This window comes from Rattus norvegicus, chromosome 1, assembly GCF_021556685.1.
Source record: "Rattus norvegicus strain SHRSP/BbbUtx chromosome 1, alternate assembly SHRSP_T2T, whole genome shotgun sequence".
NCBI classification, from domain to species: domain Eukaryota; kingdom Metazoa; phylum Chordata; class Mammalia; order Rodentia; family Muridae; genus Rattus; species Rattus norvegicus.
In genome coordinates this window covers 176,214,453-176,236,384 of record NC_141534.1, presented here as the reverse complement: position 1 = coordinate 176,236,384, position 21,932 = coordinate 176,214,453, and the positions used below count along the sequence as shown (strand labels likewise).

Sequence of the window (21,932 nt, the reverse complement as noted above, 5' to 3'; positions counted from 1 at the left end):
GTGGCCAGCCCATAGCGGGAGCCACCACAATGTGAAAATACTTGGTGGACAGATGGGGAAGAGAAATGGAGCAGCTTGAGCACCATAGGGAGATAGAACTGGAGAGTCAAGGGTGGAGAGGCATAGACTATTGTGAGTGGCCAGCCCTGTCACTTGGGGCCATGGTGAGGCTCCAGCCCAAACTGCCACTGAGGGCCACGTCTGGGTCCATGGTTAGATAATGGTCCATGTCGATGTCAGAGGTTCATATAACCACTAGAACATGGGACATCTCTGGTCAGGGCAGCCACTGGGGATCACGTGGATGTCTAGGGGCTGTGCAGAACTGGCCCCACCCCTCACTGACTGGGGTGCTTTGGAGAGCCTGCCCCACCTCTCACTCCCAGCAGCAATTGTGGAGCTGGTCCTGGTGGCAGGGGTATGTGTGAGCCAGCCCCGAGGGTGTGAGTGTGGGGGAACTGACTCTGGAAATCTGCAAACAGAGTTGTGACCCCAGGAGACCTAGCCCTGCCCCTCACCAGCTGCATGCAGGGAGAGTGGGCATGGACAGCATGGCAGAGCTGACCCTGATGATGGGGGCACAGGTGAGCCAGCCCTAAGGGCAGGAGCCTTGGAGAGCTAGCCCTCACCACCACTGATCTGCTGTGAAGAGTCTTGGGTATAGGAGTGATGCCTTCTCCCTCTCCCCCATTGCCACCTGCAGTGGTTGCGGGAGAAAGCAGGAGAGCAAATCCTACTCCCTAACTGGCTGTAGCACTCAGAGAGAGGGTCTTGCATGGGTGAGTCAGTCCCAAGGGTGTGAGAGTAGGAGAGCTGGCCCAGCCCATCACTAGGGGCAGCACTTAGGAGAGTAAGCCCTTTGTTCTGACTGGGCAATCCACTGGAGCTGGCTCTGGAAGTGTGGGTGCAGGTGAGCCTGCCTGAGGACAGGAGAGCAGACCTGACCTGCCTCCTGCCACCTGATGCTATCTAAACCCTGGTGGTTTAGATAAGGGAGAACTGACATGCAGACCAGCTTAGTTATCACCCAGGCCCAGATCCAGAGCTCTGAGTTAGTTGACCACAAAATCTATATCATCTGTGAATGTGGGATGTATGAAAAAACAAATCCTGTTGATCTAAAGCTACAGGGTCTCCATGATACAGGGCAACAGGATAATCAGGAAGAGTTCAGGTGAGGATCCACTATTGATGGTATCACAGAAGCCAGAGACCTCAAACCAGACCAATGACTCATTGCAATGAACATTTGCAAGTGAAGATGTGTAGACGGAGCAATGAATATACTGTGGGGCACACTGAGACATATTACAGCTTCCACGACGAGATGTTTCTTCTGTGTGTGTGTGTGTGTGTGTGTGTGTGTGTGTGTGTGTGTGTGTGTGTGGAGGACTTTGCAAGAGTGAAGGTCAGATACAAGGGGACAGGTTGATGAGTGAGCCTAGAGTGCATGATGTGAAACAAACCAAGAATCAATAAAAAGAAAGAATAAAAAAGAAAATGACATCAGAGAAATGGAAGGATGGATAGATTATTGAGGTGACTATGATCAAAGTATGCATATATGGTATGTAAAAATATCACAAAATGCATTATGTGTGCAATTAATATATAAAGACTTCACTGAAGAAGCGTTTAAACTAAAACTAACATAGTAAAACTGAAGAATGGAAAACAAAAACGGAAGAAGTAGTGATAAAACTTTAGGGTGACAGGTTAATCACCATAAGACGATTATTACCTAGCTATCCCATTGTATGTGATAAATAGGTACAAAAAAGGAAAGTTCAGAAATGATAACTAGAAATGCAGTTGACCATGTACATCCATACAGGATCGTGCAGTGTCAATATGCTCAAAAGTGAAAATTTAAGTTTATTAGAATTTTCTATGAATTTGACATACTTTCATGGGGAAAGTTTTGTACATTGAGATTAGATTTTATTGACAATTTGGCTTAAGCATATATATATATATAGTATATATGTATATATATACTTATATATGTATATATACTTATATATATGTGTGTGTGTGTGTGTAATTTGTGCAGTAAAACTAAGGAAAGTGCATATGATTTATACTCACTAAATTATTTGAGAATTGGCTGTAGCTGACAAGGAAGGTCCCAGCACGTCTGCATTCCGTTCTGTCATCGTTCCTTTCTGGCGATTCTCGGGAGTCTGTTTGGAGTTCCAAAATTCCTCCATTCACCTTGCTGGTGGGAAGATGCAGAACAGAGGAGACCTCACCCTATGCTTCTTCAAATTCGTTTAAAATTGGTGGCATTTGACAAGACCCTGTATATATTATGTGTATATTCAATGATGTGAGATCTAATGAAAGCAATTATTTCTAATTCAAGTTGTGTATGTAAATTCTAATGAAAGCAAAAGGTAGGCCTTGAACTGTCCTACATAAAGCATGTAAATATAATCTGCAACTCAGCACTGGAATAGCAAGGGACTGTCTTCTGAGTTAGCATATCCTTCGAGTAAATCTAGAATCTTGACAGTGATTTCATTTTTATGGAAATGTTTTTAATATAATATATTCTGATCATAGCTGTTCCCTCCCCAAACTCATCCTATATCCTTCCTACCCACCAACTCTACACCCTTTCTTTTTCTTTGAAAAACAAGCAAAACTAAGCCAAAACAAAAAACAAAAAGAAACACAAAACACACACAAAATGTGCAAACCCACAATGGAAATGAAAATATATAAACAAAAATCTAATAGGAAAAAAATTGCTCAAACAAGGCAATCTGATACAAAAGTCTCTAGAAATACCATTGAGTTCATTTTGTGTTGGCCATTTACTGCTGGGCATGAGTGTGGTTAATCTGCCCTGTGAGACTCCATTGGAGAAAAGGGATTTTTCTTTTGCCAGTGGGATTCATTTACAGATAGCTTCTTGGGTGAGGGTGGGAGCCTGTGTCCACTTCCCCCTCTCAGCACTGAGATGCCATCTGGCTTGAACCTGTATTGACCTGTACATGCATGTCCAGTCTCCCTGAGTTCATATGTACACCGGTCTCGTCCTGTCTGGAAGACACTGTTGCCTTGTAGTCATCAACCCTTTTGGTTCTTGCAGTCTATCCCCATCTTTCATAGAGCGTAGCTCCCTGAGCTCTTGGGGGGAAGGTTTGATCAAGGGGTCCCTAATGGGTTTAGGATGGTGTGCTCTAACGTCTCTAACTTTCTGCCTATTATCCAGTTTGGGGTCTCTTGTGTTAGTTCCAATCTATTGCAAGGCGGAGCTTCCCTGGCGATGGCTGAGTGAAGCACAGATCTACGGAATAAAAGGATATCATTAGGGGCAGTTTTATTGCTTTTTGCCTTTAGCAGAGCAGTAGTATTTGGATTTGTTCCCTTAGAACCATGCCCTATTCAGTCTCAGGTTCTTGACCTCTCAAGCCTGGTCATTTGTGGGTTAAATCTCATGGAGTAGACCTCAGATCTAATCAGAGAGCTGGTCACCACCCCAATGCTCATACCTGTATTGCACCAGCATATCTTGCTGGCCGGTTGTAAGATACTGTGGTGTTTGTAACATAGTTAACATTTCTCCTCTGGTAGTGTCCAGGGTACCTTCCAGTACCATGAATGCTGTTCAGTAGTGGTGAAGCCTCTAGTTAGACACCAGTTCAAATTCTCCTTGTTCAATGAGTTATATGCTGTCTTCAGTAATAGGGCCTTACCATCAATTTGTGGAGAGCAGCATAGCCTTGTTAATAGTCTGAGATGTTCGGAGTTTCCTTGGTGCACGTTTGGTTAATAACTGAACTAGGTAGGTGTAATCCATTTCTGGCATTGAGTGTTTTGCTTGGTGGCTAGTTTGGTCTGGTTGGGAAACTGTCTCTCCCATTATTTTGTGACTACATCACATATTTTAGGAAGCTTCTACAGTAAGAGGTTTACATATGGCCCCTCAAATGGTCCTAAGTGTTAGTTGTTCCTCCCCTTATCCTCCCTACCAACAAGGCCCCTTTTTCATGTCTACCTCCTTTACGTGATGGTACTCTGGGGCAGTGAGTGCTGTTCTCTTGTGTACATGTTGTTTTGTCTATGTGGAGAACACCAGGACAAGGCTCCATGTTGTTAGCAATCTTCTAACTGCTGAGACAGAGCCTTAATTGGCTCTGATGGCCTCAACTTTTACTCCAGCAGCAATGTTTGCTCATCGTCAGAAGGGGCATTTGACTTGTCACTGTTTACTGCAGTAGTGTTACTTCCAACAGTAGGCCCTTAGTCATTCCTTCTATGGGGCATCATTCTTTTATTATTTACAATCCCATAAAATGACTGAAGATGAGCAAACACCTTTAATTAAAGTGTAGTTCCCACACAGTGAAAAGATGACCAGACTCTAGATGGAGCAGAGTGCATTCGCAAGCCTGAACTCTTGCTCCATAATGGAGAAACCGCTTACACGTTAGATTGTTAAATTGACACAATCTTGAATGAACTTCTTTAATGAAGTTGTTTTGTGATTAATTTCTTCTGTGATCTTTTTACATAGACTGAAAATATGACCTCAAGGTTGCAGGAAGTGATATATGGTACTTTAAGAAAGCTAGGTTGCTCAGAAACTTTGAAAAATTATTTTGATGGATGATAGCTGTTCTCATGGAGTTTCTCCAAAGACAGAAGTGCTTCAACTTAATAATACCTAAGTTAAATCACTGAGCCATATGAATATGTTGATGATGATTTCATGATGAAAAGCATTAAGTATTTGAATTTTAGTTGAATAGCATATAACATTTTCTTTCATGAAAAATTAAATTTTAGCCTTCCGAGTCCAAAAGAAGCAGTTATAATGTGAAAATTCTGTTCATTTTCATATTCCAGTATTAAAACATTGCAGAAGGCCATATGTGTCTTACTGTCTAGTTTTATGTCTGCTTAACACATGTTAAAGTTTTCTGAGAAGAGGGAACTACAGTTAAGAGAATTCCTCCATGAGCTCAGGTTGTGTGTAAGCCTATAAGGCATTCTCTTAGTGATTAATGGAGAAAGCCCAGGGCTGATGGTCCTGGGTTCTACAGGAAAGCAGGTTGAACAAGCCATGGGAGCAAGCCACTGCCAATACTCCTCCTGCCTTCCAGATTCCTGCACTGTTTGAGTTCCTGTCCTGACTTCCCTCAATGGACTGTGATATATAAGCCAAATAGCCCCTTTCCACCCCAGGTTGTTTTGATCTGGTGTTTTTCCATAGTAGTAGAAGCCTGAGTAAGATGTGTCCAATGACAGAACCTGGGGTATGTTAATATGAAGCCTGCAGGGGCTCCACAGCAGCTGCGGGGACTCAGACCCTGCTTTACCGTCCCCAGCATTTTGCTGTGGGCATCTCTAGGCTGCCACTCTCTCATTTGTGATTTTGTACCATCCTCTGCTCCGGGGCAATGAAATCAGTCATGTGACACTCTGAGCACAATGTTAGCTACAGTTGCTGAAGTGATCTTATTATTTTACATAGAATATTATCCAAATTTCATTTTTCCTGACTATATCATTTCCTCTGATAGTACCTGGGGATAAGCTAGTAAACCAGGAACTTTGAGGGTGGAGTGACACTCTGACCTCCCAGTTTTGTGAGAGCCTCAGGGCTCTGTGTTATTGTTCTGATTCCTCCATTCTCATCAGGAGGCTGTGTCACTAATGTCCTTGCCTCTGTTGTGGTCCCTGCAGGACCAGAGGAGGGCTGTTCTCTCTTCTTAGTGTAGGTGCTTGCGTGATGTGCATTGGCTGATGGAACAAACCTCAAGGGGTGTGATGGAAGCATGGCCCTCAGGTGTCTGCATGATGGAACATGCTTTCTGTGTTTGCGGCTACCTGCCACAGGAAGCCATGGGCACTTGAGTTAGGAAGGTTTTGAAACACACTTGAACTCTGTCCACAGCCTTCAGTCTAGCTTAGCGAGGCCAAGCTCTGCAGTTTATAAAGAAAGAATTTCTGTTGTTAGGGAGCTGGACACTTTTACAGTTGCTTGTTATGTAGTAGAGTTAATATAGCAGGTCAAATGGCTATGTTCTGTTTATATCCTTGGGCTCCTGGAGACCAGATCCAGGGCTCATGTATGTAATAGTTAAATTGCTAGCTTCAACTGGTGTCCTGGAAAGGCCTGCTTTTGAAGTTTGTTCTCAGCTGATATTTGGGAACTTGGATTTTAGATGGTTCTACAATATCATTGTGTCTAAATTATTTGTGAAACTAGCCCATAGTGAAAACCCTAGGCTATGTCTACAACTGGCTTCCAGAAGATGGCAGCGGGCAAACTGACTGACTCCAGTGGTAGAGGACACTCAGAGGCCTGTGCTTTCTGTCACCAGACTTCTCCAGGCACCTTCCCTTCCCTTCCCTTCCCTTCCCTTCCCTTCCCTTCCCTTCCCTTCCCTTCCCTTCCCTTCCCTTCCCTTCCCTTCCCTTCCTTTCCCTTCCCTTCCCTTCCTTCCCCCACCCTTTTGTTTTTTGACAGAGGGACTCACTATGTGGCCCTGCCTGGTCTCAAACTCACAGAGCTCCTGCTGCCTCTGCCTCCCGAGTGATGGGACGTACAGGTGTGCCTGGTGTACCTTTTCTTTTTCTGGTGAAGCTGTGCATTTTTCACTGAAATAGCTATAATAGCTGGTAGCCTTGTGAGGAAGCAAACTTGACTCCTATTCATAGCAAATCTGCTATTCCAAAGGAACTGTCGGTCCCCATTCCCACGAAGGAGCTTCTCGGACCAGGCTAAGACTTCACTGCCAGTTTATCCACAGTCCCTTAGGTGAAGGACTTGTCAAATCCTGTTTCCTTGCCTCCCAAGCCCACCTTTTGCTCAGCTGCCCCCCACCCCCACCCCGGACCTGTGGCTATTTGGCTATGCCACAGAGCACTGACTACAACGAGTAATGCATGCCTTCCACCTGTGTTTTGTTGGTCTCTTCATCTCTGCCTTTATACTATAATTATTGCATGTACTTTATCTACACAATTATAAACTACATGGAAAAATGTATTGTTTTAATTTTAAACTGTCATGTCTATTTTCCAGAAATTAAGAGCAGAAAATGTCTTTTCTATTTCCCCAGCCATTTGCATTTGTGCTGTTCCTCTTTCCTCCCGAGGATCTGGGTTCCCATCTGCCATCATTTCCTTCAGCTCATGTGCTCCTTTGCATCCCTCTGCTCGGTCTGATGCTGAGTCCCGTCTGTGGTCTTTCACCTGGAACTTCTGGTGTTGCCTTAAATGTTTTAGGAGATTTCTTGTCTGTGGGATTTTGGGCCTAACAGGTTTATATCTATGCACTTGGTTGGTTGGTGATTGTCTGGTCCACACTTTAAAGGTTGCTCCTGTGTCTTCTGGCTCTCAGATCGTCTTAGGAGTCGGTAGATCAGGTTATCCTTTCTTTGTGTGCATGATGGCCCCTTCCTCTGGACGCCTAAGATTGTCTCTTTATCTTCAGTGCTATGATATAGCTAAGCAGGTTTTTCACATTTATCCTTCTTGGGCTTGGCTGTGCTTTGTGAAAGTGTAGATTTGATCGTCAGCTGTTTGGGGGAGGATTTGCCAGTTCTTGTTCATTTCCCCCTGAGTTCCAGGTACTCACATACCAGACAGTTTACGATTGCTCTGACAGCTCCCTCAGGCTCCACTCAGGCTGTCACTTGCCATCTGTCCTTTACCCTGGCTCCCATCAGTGAGCATCAGGCTTAGTGACACACGAATGATGTCATCAAGTAGAAAGGTCTTATTTTTTTTAATTTTTCTTTCTGAGGGGTTTTGGAGAGGTGAGGTCATTGAGACAGGCTGGTCTGGAACATGCTGTGGGAACAGACTACCCTTGAGCTTGGAACAATTCTGCTCCTCTGCCTCTGAATGCTGAGATCACAGATGTGAATCAACAAGCCAGGTTAGACATTTTTGTTTTGCTTTGAAACAGGTTTCTCTATCTAGCCCTGACTGTCCTGGAACTTTCCCTGTAGATCAGACTGGCCTGGAACTCATAGAGACCTGTCTGCCTCAGCCTCCTAAGTGCTGGGAATAAAGGCACAGACCACCACCACCACTGAGATTAGACAATTTAAGTGGAATCACCATCGCCACTTTAGAAACCACCAAACAAATATAAAAAAAGAAACGGAAAACCTAAATCATTTTATATTTATTTGTAAGTAAAATGTTTAAATTACAGTCTTTCCTATAAATAGTTATGTTCTCTGTGAACTCAATGGTTAACTGTTTTAAGTGTTTAATAAAGAAATGAGGAAACTCATATGGCCTTTTGAGACTATTGCACAACAAATTTATACAGTAAGAATGATATTACCGTACACATGTCGGGGATATTACAAGAGAAGGACGCTGCTAACCAGTGTCTCTCATTAACACAGACACAGAAACCCTGAACAAACCTCAGCATGCATTTGGAATACTGTTACAAAACAAAGTGATAAACGCAACAAACTATTCATAAAATTCTTGTCATCCAGATATTGTTGAGGTAAGATAAAGAAAGCTGTCAGAGCAGAGACACACCATGCTCATGGGCTGAGGTGGGCAGGACTGTTCCGGGTCAGTTCTTCCCAAACACATTCATACTCTTAAACCAATTCCAACTGAAACATCAACACGTGATTTTCTGATTAAAATTAGAATAAAATTTTCTAAATAAAACTTATTTGTAAATACAGTAAGATCTGAATAAGCCCAAACCAAACTAAAAAGCCTACATTTTCAGGACTTATTTACATGGTCCTTCTTTCCATGATTTCAACTTACTATGTAGCTGCAGTGGTCAGTAGCCTGAGGTGATTGTCTGAGGACAGACAGGTAGAAGAATGGATGAAAGTAGGCATAAGAAATAGATCCATACTTACATGACCAGTTGATTTAAAAGTTTTAAAAAACATTCAATGGAGAAGAAATATTCCTTTTAATAAATAGTGCTAGAATGTTAGGCCATCTATGTAATGAAAAATGACATTTGATCTCCTAGCTGAAAATGAAATTAGTTTGTGATAGGTAGACGTAACTATAAAATTCCTAGGATAATTTTAAGAGATTATTTTCATCCAACAATTAGTCAAAGATTTCTTAGGATGCAGAGAACATTTTTTAAAGTTGATTGGATGGGCTTCATAAAATGTAAGCACACCTGATCACTGAAAGCATATGAGGAAAGCGATGACCAACCTGCAGAGGGAAAATATTTTCAAAAATTCATCTCATAAAGGACTCATATCCAAATATGATTGCTGTTACTGTAGCAGTTTGAAAAAAAATGGTCCCTGCAGGCTCATATATTTGAGTGTCTAGTCCCTAGTCTGCACTGTTTAGGGAAGAATTAGGTGGATCCTTGTTGGAGGAAGTATATCTCTGGGAGTGGGCTTGAGGTTTCAAAAGCACAGTTTGGCCCAGTCTCTGTCTCTCTCTGTTTCTCTGTCTCTCTCTGTCTTTCTCTGTCCCTCTGTCCCTCTCTGTCTCTCTGTCTCTCTGTCTCTCTGTCTCTGTCTCTCTCTCCCTCCCTCTTTCCCTCCCTCCTCCTTATTGGTCAGGACATAAATTAAAGCTCTTGGCTGTTGCTCCAACACCATGCCTGTCTGCTTCCCACCATGATGATAATGTACTAATCCTTTAAAACTGTGAGCAAGCCCCTGTTAAATGTTTTCTTTCGTAAGAGTTTCCTTAGTTATGATCTCCCTTAACAGCAATAGAGCAATAACTAAGAAAGTCGCTGTTGCTAAACAGTAGTAAGACAACTCAGTTTTTAAAGACATTACAAGACTCGAACAGGGCGTTTACACCAAGAGCCAACAGCATCTTACAGATGCTCCTCATCACAGATGTAAGGAAACTACGTTCCGCACAAGTGCTCACTGCATACAGAGTACACAGAGTAGAGTGGCCAGACTAGCCAGCCCAAATGTCGACAAGGACATGGACAAGTACATTTTTCCTACGTTGCTGATTGCACCATTGGAGGAATCCTTTCAAAATACAATTTGGTATTACTTATAAAGTTAAATATTCAATTGTCATTCACCCAGCAATCCTAAATTTACAGAAATATTTGTAAACTATCCAAAAAGGTTTTAGGTTATATTTATAACAAATTTTTATATAGTCTAAGAGCAGGAGCAATCCGAATGTCCATTAATTAAAGAACAGGTAAAACATGATGATACGCTGGTATAGTGGAACATAGCATGTTACTCAATAGAATACAGCTTGGCTAGAAAAATGAGTTACCTAGATGAATTTTTAAAGCCTTAAAATAATACAAGAATCTGCAAATGTATCGATAAAGAATTTAAGTGGGATGGAGAGGTGGTTCGCTGGGGAAAGGATTTACTGTACTAGGATAAAACCCTGAGTTCCAATCCCGAACACACGTAGGAAACCAAGTGTGGTGGCACATGCCTGTAATCTTACACTGAGTGGTAGACACTGGAGGATCACAGGAGATTGCTGGACCACAAATCTAGCCAGTTGCTAAGAGACCTTGTCTCAAAAAATAAGGTGGGGCTGAAGAGATAACTCAGCAGCTAAGAGCACTGACTGCTCTTCCAGAGGACCTGAGTTGTTCCCAGCACCCACATGGCAGCTCACAATGTCCTATATCTCCAGTTCTTGGGGATCCAGTGCCTTCTTCTGGCCTTCTTGGTTTCCTGTATACATATGGCACACATACATGTGGGCAGGCACTCAAAATACACATACACACAAAATTATATATATAATTTTGCATAAATGTGCAGAAACCGCAAACATGCACACACACATACACAATTTTAAAATGTAAGAGTTTTAAAAATTAATTGTGTGTGTGTGTGTGTGTGTGTGTGTGTGTGTGTGTGTGTGTGTTATGTGGCTGTGAGTGCAGGTATCCACAGAGACCAGAAAAAGGTGTCCCATCCTCCGGAGCTACCTGGCATGGATACTATGACCCAAGCTCTTGTGCAAACAAGAGCAATATGCATCCTAATTGCTGAGCCATCTCCCTAGTACACAATGTTTTTATGTTAACTTTCAACTAACATTTTAAGCGAAAGATATCAGATATAGTTTCACACGTTGTGCTCTTCTCTCGTTTATATGATGTTTTAAGACTCAAAACTAATTATGTCTAAAAATATCAGAATACTTGTGGCCCCAGAATAAAACAAGAGGACAGAGTGGGACCATGAAGGGTCTTCACGGGGACTGATTTTTAGAGAGGAAGTTGGAGCCCTGGGTGCCCATGTGCTTTCCTGTAGAGCCTCTCACCCTGAGTGGCTGTGTCTTTACTGTGGCATTGGTTACCTGGGTCTGTGTGTGTCAGAACTCCTCAGAGCATACTTGTCATTCGCGTATCGCGTATCCTACTGAATACAAATTATACTCTTACTGCAAAGGAAAGAAAGCTATTTACATCTTTCTCTAATTTGCAAGTTAAATTTTACTTTCATTAACTCCATGCAAGACCCGGATCTTTGTGTGGCTAACCTGGTAAAGAAAGTCTATATATTTTCAAGTCGATCTCTCTCATTCCTGCTTTCCTTTCCCTTTCTTCCGACTTCTGAAAACCACAGGAACATGAGATAAGATGGGTGGCCATTGTGAGCAAAACTATAGCAGAAAACTTGTATCAGAATTTTGTCATTTGGACCTTGTGCAGGCCTATAATTTGAATGTGTGACTCTAGAAGTGGTTGCTATGGTGATAAACCACTTTACTTAAATAGCATGTATTTTACTCAAAATTCAGAGGAATGGTAACAGTTTCTAGTAATCACACTTCGGTATTAACTTGCAGGATGTGCCGAGAGCTCACAGGCTTTGCATCCATTAGCACAGATAAGTTCATCAGGGCGAAGTTACACCAGTGAGCACTGTGATGTGTGCATTCATCCCAGGCTCTTGTTACACATCTTCCCTTGCACACATGGACCCCTTTCATGATCAATAATATGAGAGGCAGAAATCAGGCCAAGGCTGCTGAATTAGAAAACGGCAAAACTGAAAGGAACTTGGGGGATCATCTTCCCCATCTCTCTGTCTGCAGTCAGACCAACTGCACTCTAGCTACCTCAAATGCTAAGAATCTGTAACAGATGAACAGTTAAAATGCTGCTGGGAGTGGCCCTGGCATGACTACCCTGACCAATGGCATACAGAACTGGCATGCAGCTCCACAGAGCTGGATCTACCCCTTCTTTGTGCCACACTATAGTTTTGTTTTTCTTTTATTATTATTATTCTTGCATGTATATGTAATGTGATGTGATGTGTATGTACTCCCATGTATGCGAGCACATGTGTATGTGCAGGTGCATTGGGGGCCTGAAGTTAATACCAAATACCTTCTTTGGTCATGCTCAGCTCTCTTATTGAGCCCAAAGCCTGCTAATCCTGTCAAATTGAGCTAGCCAGCTTGCTTCAGGGATCCCCAGACTCTACCTCCAAAGTGTTGTGATTATAGGTGGCTATTCAGCTGTTACATGGCTCCTGGAGATCTGAACATTTGTAGAAGCTGTGCCTGATTCTACCCCTCAGCCCCATGCCCCCAGAAATAAGACTCAGACTCAAAATATATTAATAAATACCTTGGCAATATAGCCAGGCTCTTCTCCTACTAGAGCCTAACTAAAACAGCCCAATCCTTTTAACCTACATTCCACCATGTGGCTGGTTACCTGCGTTCAGGTACCTTGCGTCTGCCTCCTCACATCTTCCCAGAGAATCTCTCCACCTGGCTCTGTCCCAGAATCCTTTCTCTTTCCTTGATGCCCCACTTCATTTTCTGCCCAAGCCATAGGCCAGGGGCTTTTTAATTGACAAATGTGTCCATACAATGTACAAGATATTCTCTCTACAATTCCATATTAGGAGATATTAGAAAAATCTCCTTTTTTCTAATATAAATTGAACAGTTATAACAATTATGAAACAATTATGAAAACTATAAGGTATGATGTATATTTATAATATCCAGTCCATAGTATTTGGCAATTAAAGAAAAATTTCTATTATCTGTCCTATCTTCATATATTTAAAGTTTTGTACCTAACTCAAATTTTATCCTAACTTGGAGTTAAGAGCAGCCCATGCAGAATATGGCAAGTTGTAACTTGGGGTTATTGATAGGGAAGTAAAAACTAATAGCTTAGAGAGTAGATACCCGCCCAGCTGTAGTGCTGATTAACACTTATTATAAATACAAAATTTGTGTATTTCTGTGGGAACTGAATGGTCAAAGGCGGGGTAGACACCTGGATTGAGACTGAGTATTTTCTACAACAGAACATTGATTTTTAAGCTTGTGTAGCAATCTCCCCAGCCCTGAGGGTTTTTTGCTTATATAGTCTTCTCCATATCTTTTTAGGCTAAAGAATTGTTAAAGACATCCCTCCTGCAGTCATATTAGTAGCCAGTTGGTAAAGCGACTCGGGTCCTTCTTATCTTTGCAGGCTGGTATGACTCCACCATGGTGGTTTGTATAAGGAAAAGGGGACCTCCTGATTCTGCAGGTGCTTTCTCATGATAGCAGGGTTTCTTGGCCATTGTTTTGCTGTGCACTGTTTAGAGTACACAGTCAGCAGTGGTTTTCCATCCTCTCATGTGCTGACAAGTAGACAGCCTGAAGCCTCATGCTGGCCATCCAGAAGCTTTCCCCTGGGATTGGAAAGGAAAAGCTGCCCTTTTCTCCTGCTCCGTGCGAGCTTCCGGGAGCACCTCTCCTGTTTGCCTTCTGTGACCTGTAAGATCTCATAGCCCCGGCAATTTCACTTTTCATTTCTCTGTCCTATTACTTATAAAAGTGTAAAATTGCATCAGTGACAACAAAGATCCCCGAGGGAATCCAACAGCCATGAGAGAAGAAAGGAAAACTCCAGACTTACACGACCTATACCCTAACCAAAGAAATCCCTCAAAGATTAAGATTGGCACAATTCTAGAAAAACTCTGGGAGCTAGAATTTGCCTCTGCCATTTATACTTCAAGGAGAAAAGAGGCTTGGCTTCCTGTGCAGAGAATATGCCCAATGGGGCACCAGCAAGGTGGGTCTGCACCTGTGACGTGACGTGCCAGCATCAGAGATGGTTCCAGCAAGGAAGCAGGGCAGAGACAGACTCTAGAGAACCTTAGGATTCTGCTTCCTAAACAATTGCCCACTAACCATGATGCAACTGCATGTATAAAGGGAAGTGGAGAGGACATGGAAAGTCCCTTCCATAGACACAGAGGCCTCTATGCACTAAGCATTCACATGAAGGTGAATGTATTGATGCTAACAGGGAGCGAAGGGCAGGTACCATGATTTCAGTGTACATGCCTATTGGCAGATTCTGAGACTTATTTAAGACTTCTATGGCTGTTGGGACTGGAGGTACAGCTTATCAGTTGAGAGACCTTGCTTGAGTTCCCAGTAACCTTATGGTTCACAGAACACTGTAACTTCAGGAGCAGGGAAACCAACGTCCCCTTCCAGCCCTGTGAGTCCCTCACACACGCAGCTTACACTTACACACATATGCACATAAATAAGACCAACTCTCTATCTTTGTGCATACCAACTTTAATACACATGAGACAAAACTGACCAAGCAGAGCCTCTGTGTGCTGAGGGGAAGTGTGACTTGGTACAGCTGTCTCGGAATTACACTTTACAGTACTGGTAGTACCAGTGAAACAATGGCGACAACTGGAATGTTGCTGGGAAGGGACTAGCCAAATGACTACGGCCTATTCACAAGCCAGAGATTCACTGCCCAACCTGAAGAAAAAACAGGCAAGCTGTATGAATTTAGACAGAGTGGTCTGTAAGATAACCATCAGTTTATTAAAAAGACATCAGGGGTAGAGGAATGTTTGCAGTGCACTGCCATTTATGGGGTAGGGTAAAAGAACACTGGGGACAAATTAGGCTGAGCCATCAGAGGTTTCGGCCTGCTCCCCATGGAAGTGACAGTTGAGTGCCAGCAATTCATTCAGCCATACAAATGTTCTCGTCAGTACACAAGACCCCTGGAGGAGGTGTACACTGTGTAGCCATAACATTGGTTGCATTTTATGATGCTGGGCTTGAATTAACTAGGAGGCAAGGAAGAGACTTTTATTAAACCATGAGTCTGTTCTATGAACTTGTTGAAGATCACTAAAATTATAAATAAATACCTGTGGCTGATGGATGTAATTTTCCTCATTTTGCTACATAAGGAAAGAAAAATATCATGCTTCTATGTCAGTAGCAACTAGACATCTTGATAGTTTCATTTCCCCTACCACATTTTTTTTCCACAAAATTCCAAGAACTACACTGAGATATTTGAGAAGAAAGTTCTAGAGCATCTCAAGGGGAACTTGGCATTGCTATCTAAGCATGTAGAGACATAGTGTTTCTTCCTGGTGACTGGAGCCTCTAAATCAAGTATATTAGAAGTTGGCCAGCGGGGCCAGGTAAGATGGCTCAGAGGGTGAGAGTTCTTCCTGCCAAACATGATAACCTGAGTTTGATCTCTGGAACTCATGTGATAAAATGAAAGAACTGATTTCCACAAGTTGTCTCTGACTTTCACACATGCACCATGGCACATGCGCACACAACCTCTACAACCAACCAACCAACCAACCAACCAACCAACCAACCAACCAACCAACCAATGTAATTTTAAAAACCACAGAAGACTGAAGAATGGAAGCGTCTACCCAGACATGAATATGTACGTAAAAGCCAATGACAACCTCCCATCTCAGAGTGCTAGTTTTAGTGGATACGCTGTAAAGCATTTCCTCAACTACTCAGATCCACGTTGGCACTCCGACGGGACAAGGGCTGCATTTAGCTTCACCGTAAGGTAGGGCTTATGTGCAAAGTTAGTGAGATTTTATGAATTGAAAACTCCAGATTGATTCCATGTCTCAGGAAAGCACGTGGTCCCCAGTCAGGCACCAGCGCATCACAGTGTTGGTTAGTGAACCTGGGTTTCAATGAGGGAGGAGCTACCTTATCAAGTGGTGGGGTCTTCTGCAATTCTCTGTGTCTCGAAAGAGTTCAGTGGAGGCAGTTTGCATATTTTCTTGAGAAGAGTAAACGACCTTTTACATTTCAAACTTTATATAATTTTTTTCAAGGCATAGGACATCTTAGAGTGTTGCCTGACCAAGGATCACTCCTGTAGTGTCAAGCAGGAGGGATCTCTGAAGAAGCCCTACTGAGGAGTGTCTACAGTAAACGCCCATCAGCACTCCTTTTTGAAATACAGTACCGGAGTAAAGATGTCCTCCAGTTTTGCTGCCGCCCTAGAAACTTCTGTTCCTTAGACAAATGTATAAGTTCAGACTTCCATATCCCAAACGCAGGAAGACCAAGAAAACACCCGAGCAATCTGTCCAGTGCTTTGTATGATCGTTTCCACTCTGAAAACCTTCCCCAGCTGTCTTCCCCCGTCGTCCTGTGTAGGTGAAAGTTTGCTCTGACCTGCTTTGCTGGGCTCCTGGGACAGTTGTTGCTCTTTAGAACTCTCTGCTCAGCCTCACTTAATTAAAACGATCACTCTTTAAATGAGCCTAAGGTCAAAGCGAACCTTGTCTCCCTGTGACTACAGGATTCTAGCCTGCTTCTTCCTGTCCCACAGAGTGGGATGACCTGAGAGAACAAGGTCACCTCAGCCTGATGTTTTCCTGCTACTGTAAAGCCTATGCTGTCCTCTTATCAAGCGCAACTCATTCCCATGAAGTGAACATTCAAATATTGTTTTACCCCTTTCACCAGTGAGGAGTTGAGACTCAAAGATGTCCACAAAGCTGCCTGCTTGACTGGCAAAAGCAGCCTGTCCCTGGAGTGAATGCAGAGGAGGGGTTGAGGGTAGAACGGCCCAGTGCAGCCACTTTGCACTCACGTAATCACACTGCAGATGTCTAAGTCTGAATAGATGGAATGTGATGGCGCACTTGTGTCTGGGTGGGCGTCACTGTGCAGACTCAAGGGCCATTAGTGACTTTCCCATGGCAGAACTTTAAATAACCTATGCTTTCACCACAACAAGCGCAACACCTTGGTTCTCAAACAAGTGGTGAAAGAGCCTATGATGTGTAGTACCCAGGTTCTGGGGCATGCCCCTGCCTCACAGTCTTGTGGAATGCTGTTGTCTCCTGCTCCCTTCAATTATTACTATGCATATACCTTTTTACACCTGAAAATTAATGTAGGCTTTTTCTTTAATTCATAGCCCACTGATGAAGCCAAGAAGCCTGACGCAGATAGCGTTGACATGAGCCCTTCAGACTCAACATCCTACAAACTCATTTCTGCTGAAATCAAAGCAGAGCCAGAGAAAAGCTCCGGGTCTGTAAGCCATGTAGCAGTGGCTAAAACCACTCTGAAATCCTCTGCCTTGTTTCGAGGCAAGAAAAGGCTCTAAGGTTCTGCCCAGTGCTGAGCAGCTCAAGAACGGACCACTCTTCCAGCACTGAAGGGAGGGGCAGGAGGGAACAGCACGCACCGAGCTTTTAGCCATTGGCTCTGATGAGCCCTGCCTGTGTTTACACCAGTTTAAAATTGAAGCTAGTTACCTCCAAGCAGCACAGCCTGAGCAGGTCATTGGAGGAGGCAGCAGCATGCTTGGGAGAGGCTGCCACTCTCACCAACTCAAGGTGTTCCACGACTGTTTAAGGGACAAGTGCTGTCAGTGCAGGCTGGGGCCAGGCTTGCTCAGTTCTACTCAAATTCTTATATTTAGGCACAATTATTTATAAGGGAAAACAAGAGGCCAAATACAGTGACGGAGGTTCCAAATAATTATGTGCCCTTTGCACTAGGAGACTGTTAGAGGATTACTAATAAAATGACCACAGGCATTGTGGCAGAAGTGATGCAGTCCCTCATGTGTCCTTGTGATTCTAGTTGCTATAGACCATTTAAGACAACTTATTTTAAACATGGAAAAGTAGGACATTTTATAATTGCTTGCATTGGCTTGCTGCTATATTCCCATCTTATTGATTAACTCAATAAACCGAAATGCCTTCATGCATGTCCATTTTATGTTAAGGAGAGGTGACTTTAGCAAGTCCTCTGAGCGCTTCCTAGATAGCTAATGCTGGCCTGTTATCTCTGGGGAAGGACTGAGATGGACAGGAAACATGTCATGAGCTGCTGTGGGAGGGTTCTCTGTCCTCTCAGTCAGCAGCTCTGCTTCTGAAGGTCAAGCAGGGTGAGTTCCAGGTTCAGTGAGGGACCCTGACTCAAGAAATAAGGTAGAGGAGTAGCAGGATGGCTCCGTTGGTAAATGTATTTCCACCAAAATTGATGACCTGATTTTAACATCCTACATGCTAGAAGTTGTCCCTCACCAATGTACCAATGTGGCATGTATCACACACACACACACACACACACACACACACACACACACACACACACACTAATTAATTTTAAAAGTCGAACTATGACCTGGCATGGAGGTACATGCTTTTAATCCCAGCATGTAGGAGGCAGAAGCAGGATCTCTGTGAGTTTAAGGCCAGCCTGTCTACATAGCGAGTCCCAGGATAGTCAGAGCTATATAGAGACCCTGTCTCAAACCAACCAACCAAACAAACAAACAAACAAACAAACAAAGAAGCCAGAAAAATAAAATTAAAACCAACAAAATGAGATGGAGAACAGTAGAAAAAAGACACCCAGTGTCAACTTTGAGTCTACACGTGCACACATGTACAACTACACCAGCACACATGAGCATATATGCACATTCATGACAAGAAGCACCACACACCATATCATACACAGAAATAAAAGGAAAAAAAGAAACTAAATCGGGAGTTGACAGTCTCTTGAAGGGCTTCTGCTTTGGGGGTTATATGGCAGTTCTCCGGGAGCCCATATTCTATCTCCCAAGCTTGATGTATCCTCAGAGGTTTGGTGAGGCAGCCTTGAAAGTACAGACTGTCCATCCATGGAGGACTCTGGTTCAACAGCTCAGGGGCGGACTCTCTTCCGGGGAAGCACTCCAGGAGGTGGAGGGTAATGTTCCAGGCACTGCATACCTTCACCCTGATGGAAGGAGAACGGGGTCAGGGGCAGCTCTGAAGGGTGGGTCTCTCTGTAGGGACAGCAGCAGCTCTGGCTCTGTCCGGTGTGTTTGCCGTCTTTTCTCGTCACACACCAGGCAAGGCTAGTGTCCTTCTGTCATAGCACACATTCTGTCAGTCCTCTAGCAATAGAAGATAGCCTATCACGTACCTTCCTCTGACTCCTGTAGACCATCAAGATAGAGTTTATGTCACTCTTGAGAGAGAATGGCCATATTTTTTTCTATTTATTTATTCGCACGGAAGCCATGTAGGACAGACGGTCTCTGATCTCTGTTTCTAATGCGTGCACCTGTTTAGTGTCTGAGTTCCAAGGCTCTTCTGCCTGCACTTATCTCACGGGAGTGGAAAAGCAGTTTCTTCGTGGCCAATGGGCCACCTTTCAGGTTCAACGTCAATCTCTCTCATGCCTCCTGGGCCCCATGGCATAGAGAATTGAATTTGGCTGTTACCTGGAGGGACAGCTTCCACCTAGGACAGTACAGAACAAGTGTGATCTCCAAGGAGAGCAAAGACTGACCAGCGCTCCCACCTGAATGGCAGGTAAGAGACAAAGAATTGCAAACAGAGGAATGCAGGCCTGGAGCTGGGGCTGGGTGCAGTTGAGAATGGAGATGAGACCTTAAGAAGGGAAAGAGAGGGGCAAGAAACAGGAGGAAAAGTGTGCAGTCTATGAAACCAGATGCCAGCATGTGACTTTGTCAAAGCCCAGAAACAGATGTCAGGGGTAGGAACACTGCTCAAGGACAGTGTGTCCTCTGAGTGAGGAGACATCAGATGAGCCCCCATCCACAGTCTGCTCACAAGCAAAACCAGACAGGCCAAAGAGATGAAGACCAGGAAAATAGAAGCTGAGGGAAACTGGGGTTTTAAGAGCTGGGCACAGAATGGGCCTCAATTTCTTATTAGAAATGTTGGGGAGGGGGAAGCAGATAAAAAAAAACCACTGTGTGCTTATCATAGAAATACTTTGTTTAAATAATTCTATTTGACTCTGAAATGTAAGTTCCAAGTTGGACAGACCAAAGCTAGTCAGTCTTGAAAATGAAGCTTTTTAAATTCCAGCCCCGCTGTTGGAACAGACAATAAAGGCTTTGTTCAAACAGGTATTCCCAGCAGGAAGCCTGGCTTTGAAATTGGCCAGAGGAGTTGTGTCTTATAAAGGCTGCGCTTGGCTGGAGGCCAAGAAGCTGTGGCCTCTGGGAAATGACCCTAGGCTGGTGCTGTGGTTTGAATATGAAATATCCCGAGGTGACAAGTGTTTGAACATTTGGTCCTCGGTTGGTGGCGCTGTTTGTTGTAGCACCTTTAAGCAGTTATGTAGCCTTTCGGGAGGAAGTTACTCAGGGCAGGTCTTGAAGTTTTATAACTCGGTCCCACTTCCTGACTGCAGATGCGATGTGTCCAGCCAGCCTTCGCCAGCTCTGCCATGTGCCTTCCCTTGCTGTGGTGCTATGCTGCTTCTCAAGCTGTAAGCCAGGAGCCAGAATAAACGTCCCTCCCTTTCTTATTAGTTCTGTTGACTGAGTAAGGAGGAAAGTCAGCTGGATGCTCTCTACCTGCCCTTCTAAAATGTCCTCCCTGCTCTGCCATCTCTGCTGACCTTCAGGGATAGCAGTGTTGGGCTCCCCTGGCCCCTGGATCACAGGGGATTCTTCCATAGCGGTATTTTACAGGAGGTCCGAGGGTGATTGGAGAGCCTGATGTTGGTACCTCCCCCAGGGCTGCTGGGCTTTGTGGGTGTCTCTTTTGATGGCACCCTCTGACAGGCATGCAAGTGGCGGGTGCCTTCAGGGAACAGCAACTCCCTCAGCCTCATCATAGGCCAGCACTTCCTCCGCATTGCTCTTCCCATTCTGGTATACCACATTCTGTGATCCCTCCTTCACCCCTCAGGAGTTTTAACCTAGGACAGTTTGTTCCTGGTTGCCAGGCTCCTACCAAATTACAGGAAAGTGAGAAGCACAAAGCCCAGTGAGTCCTTCCTGAAAATTCGATGTACTTGGGTAGCCACAGGGGCTGGAGGAGGGACAAAGGGGTGCTGTCGCTGGGGTTGGAGCAAGGCCAGTGAACCTCGGGTCTAAAATGACCTAGATTCTAACTTCCATATTTATGTGTACATGCATACGTGTACTCACACAAATGCGCACGCGCACACACACACACACACACACACACACACACACACACACACGCACACAGAGAGAGAGAGAGAGAGAGAGAGAGAGAGAGAGAGAGAGAGAGAGAGAGAGAGACCTCACCAATCTGCACAGATGAACGAACTCCAGGGGACTTGCAGCGAGACAGAAGCCTGGGTTGGTCCTCACCACCCTCTCTTTCTCTGAGCACTAAAATCTCCTTACAAAAGCCTTTTAAACTAAAACACCACTATTCAAAGGCCTCACATAATTCAGCTTTCCTCTTCAGAATCATATTTTTCTGAGCGAGCCAGTTTTGAACTGATTTTGATTTCTGTGCCATGTATTGTTACCACTTAATTCTCGTTGGTGAGCCAATTTTCTTTGCCTTTGTTCTTCAAAGGAAAGCCACATTGAGTGGCTGTCTTGCATTTGGGTGTACCTCACTACGCCGCCGGTCATCAGGATTTCCCTAAATTACCTAGTGCAGCCTTCCAGGGGCACAGGCGTGGTGGGTCCTCCCACCTCTGCTCGATGGTCAGCCTCACTTTGAACAACAGTACAAAGCAGGCGTTGGGGGACTAAGAAGACGAATTGTGCCTTTGCCCAGGCACTTTCCCTGGCACCATGCTCCCCAGAGCTGTACCAAACATAAGAGCTAGACCCTGGGGAAAAGGGTGACGGCCTCAGAGGTCCTCCTCCCCTAACCCAGCGCCAGGCCCTGTGGAAG

General features: G+C 44.1%; 1 protein-coding gene across 9 annotated transcripts in view; it reads left to right on the top strand.

Moving 5' to 3' along the window:
- Stk33 (serine/threonine kinase 33) overlaps positions 1–18,000 on the top strand; it is a 179,627-nt gene extending 161,627 nt beyond the window's left edge. For 7 of the 9 annotated variants that reach the window (NM_001432630.1, NM_001432629.1, NM_001432628.1 and 4 more), the window contains 1 exon segment: positions 17,201–18,000. In NM_001432630.1, coding sequence (NP_001419559.1) covers positions 17,201–17,392 — 192 coding nt within the window. In that variant the 3' untranslated portion in view covers positions 17,393–18,000. 9 annotated transcript variants of the gene reach the window in all.
- Positions 18,001–21,932: the final 3,932 nt, after the last annotated feature.